This window comes from Penaeus monodon, chromosome 37, assembly GCF_015228065.2.
Source record: "Penaeus monodon isolate SGIC_2016 chromosome 37, NSTDA_Pmon_1, whole genome shotgun sequence".
Lineage (NCBI taxonomy): Eukaryota > Metazoa > Arthropoda > Malacostraca > Decapoda > Penaeidae > Penaeus > Penaeus monodon.
Genome location: NC_051422.1, coordinates 10,964,041 through 10,966,540, shown reverse-complemented (window position 1 = coordinate 10,966,540; position 2,500 = coordinate 10,964,041). Strand labels below are relative to the sequence as shown.

The window sequence follows — 2,500 nt, the reverse complement described above, 5'->3', positions numbered from 1 at the left end:
ATGAAAAATAAAAAGGAATCGTTCTGAAAAATCAAGGAAAAGGGTAAATAGGTGAGCTAGGTAGGACTAATAATTGACTCCTTGGTGGACTACCACTTGTGGAGCCATCTCTGTGAAACGGCAATTCATAAATAAAAAGACAGTGGACACTGCATATATTCTTGCATCCTGTTAACAGTGGAATAAGTCTCCAGTTATCCTCTTCATGTTAAACTTTTCTCTCAACTTCATACCAATCATTCCATGTTTTACTTCATCTTCTATCAGGTCTTGGAAGATCTGGATTGCTATTTCTCCCAACATTGATTTTTTGACACCTTTTAAACCTTGTCATGATTATATATTGTTAAGACATGACAAAATTAACTAATCTTCTCCTCTAGTGTTTCACTGGTCATGTTCATCTTTTACAATGCAATATCATCACACAAAAATAAAACATACAAACATAAAAGTGTCAACACAAAATATTCATTTACTAAAAATCAAGGCAATTTTTCACAATACCTTTGTAATACCAATAATGTGACAATATTGGTACTCATGGATTCTTTTCACCCTCTAGTACATACATATTTAGGAAATATGCCATGGAACCCCCCAAAACTCCACACGAAAGGTATGAAAGGTACCAGGGAAATTGGGGGATAAACTAGCAATAACAGAGATAAAACTGTTCCCCCTGTGACCCCCCAACCCCACCCAGGGAAGCAAAGAATCCTACTCATATTTACAGCAGGATAGAGCATACAACATAGAAGTGGGACTTGTTCGTTGTGTGCCATTACTACAGTTATGTACTTAATGAATTCTATTCACATTTTGCCCCGCAATTTCCCTGGTACCTTTCACACCCTCCAATCTTGTCTTCAGATTGTTGCTAATGGGGGTGTTTCCATGGCATAATTTAATATATTTGGATAGTAGAGAGTAAGAGGAATCCATTGACACGAAAATCATTGCAATGGGTTGTGTGAAGGTATTCTGAAAAACAACTAAAATCAGGCCAACCTTGGTTTCTTAGGCAATGCAAACTTACTCAGTACTCCTAACTCTCCAGCATTTAAATTTCTTTGTGGTTTAGCTAACAAAGCCCTCTTGCAAACTAGGTTTTTGAATGAAAATGACACTTGGAAGTGTTTGTTTCCAATTAAATGTGACATGGTTTAAATGAATCTTTCCTGTTTTGTCAAGGCAAATGTCTCCCCAGGTCTCTAAATAAAGAAAAATGAGGTCTGGAACTGGTATAACCAAAACAGGCACATTCCTAAAATACTACAAATACAATAAAATACCAACCTGGTCAGCATAATCTACAACATCATGGTAATCAAGCTGCCGCACTTGGGGCTCTTCCAAAACCAGGTCAAGCTTGGTGCCACACAGGTATATGTGGCACCTTTCCTCATTCTTCTGCACCTCTGTTACCCAGTACTTCGCTCGTTCCAAACTAGGATAAGCAATTTTTAAAGATCAGCCTAATTTACTACCAATTGAAACATATTTCACATAAAGCTTAAAATCAGACCCTTTAATTTTCATATACATTAATCATAGAGATAAAACTGCCAATGCTAGACATAAAAGATTTTATCAGAAACAAACCTGAGTAAAAAATAAAATATAATTTAAAAATCATAATGGACATGCTCAGTCCTTCTGACTTTACCATATTAGTGTCCTGGTCTACATGGAGAAAAAGAAAAGAGAAAGAGGAAAAAATTGGATGAGAAAATGTGCAATCCACTTACACAAAAACAGAAAAATTCAAAACATGAACATATGGAAACACATAAAACAAATATATGAAAATGTATAGTTCGTATAAAAATAATAAAATGATAATTTAACTAAATTATTTCAGATTACAGGAAGTTAGAATATAATCAGCCATTACCATAACATGCTCTAGTTCCAGCAATTTAAATAAAGGACAAGTAAGATTCTGTCACGTGTTGAATTTTCTTTATGAAAAGTTGCGTTGAAATGAAAAGGAGAAGAAAAGAATTAAGCAATGAACTACATAAGATATCATATAGAATATATTCTATCTGATATCTAACTTCATGATTCTGAGGTTTCAACATTTTGATCAAAGAATTTATAGCAATAAATGGCAAACAAACAAACACCATTTAAAAGAATAACTGAATTCCTTCCATATAGTAAATAACTGAAAATTACCTTTCCATTTCTGTTATATCGTAACATATTACAGCAGCTCCAGCATCTCTGTAATAAATCCGACTCATGGCTTGATACCTCTCACTGCCAGCTGTATCCCATAGACCAACACAGATTACTCTTCCTTGGACATTCATTCGACGAGCACCAAATGCCGCCCCTGTGAGAAGCAAAAGTTTAATTCAGAACAAGTTTATGAGGTCTTCATAACCACTTTTATTTTAGTGGTTTTGCCTACTGCCAAAATGAGGCAAATCAATAGATTAGAAAAAGACACAAATAATAATGATATCAAAGTCAATAGCAAAAGCAATGA

The 2,500-nt window shown here is 34.6% G+C and overlaps 1 protein-coding gene across 1 annotated transcript in view; it reads right to left on the bottom strand.

Moving 5' to 3' along the window:
- Positions 1-1,166: 1,166 nt before the first annotated feature.
- The window catches only part of LOC119596203 (ras-related protein Rab-24-like), a 5,229-nt gene continuing 3,895 nt past the window's right edge, over positions 1,167-2,500 (bottom strand). Inside the window, exons 3-5 of the mRNA XM_037945376.1 lie at positions 2,185-2,344; positions 1,300-1,450; positions 1,167-1,214 (exon numbers count right to left, since the gene is read on the bottom strand). Of these exons, the coding sequence (XP_037801304.1) occupies positions 1,167-1,214; positions 1,300-1,450; positions 2,185-2,344 (359 nt within the window). The remainder of the gene's footprint in view (positions 1,215-1,299; positions 1,451-2,184; positions 2,345-2,500) is intronic.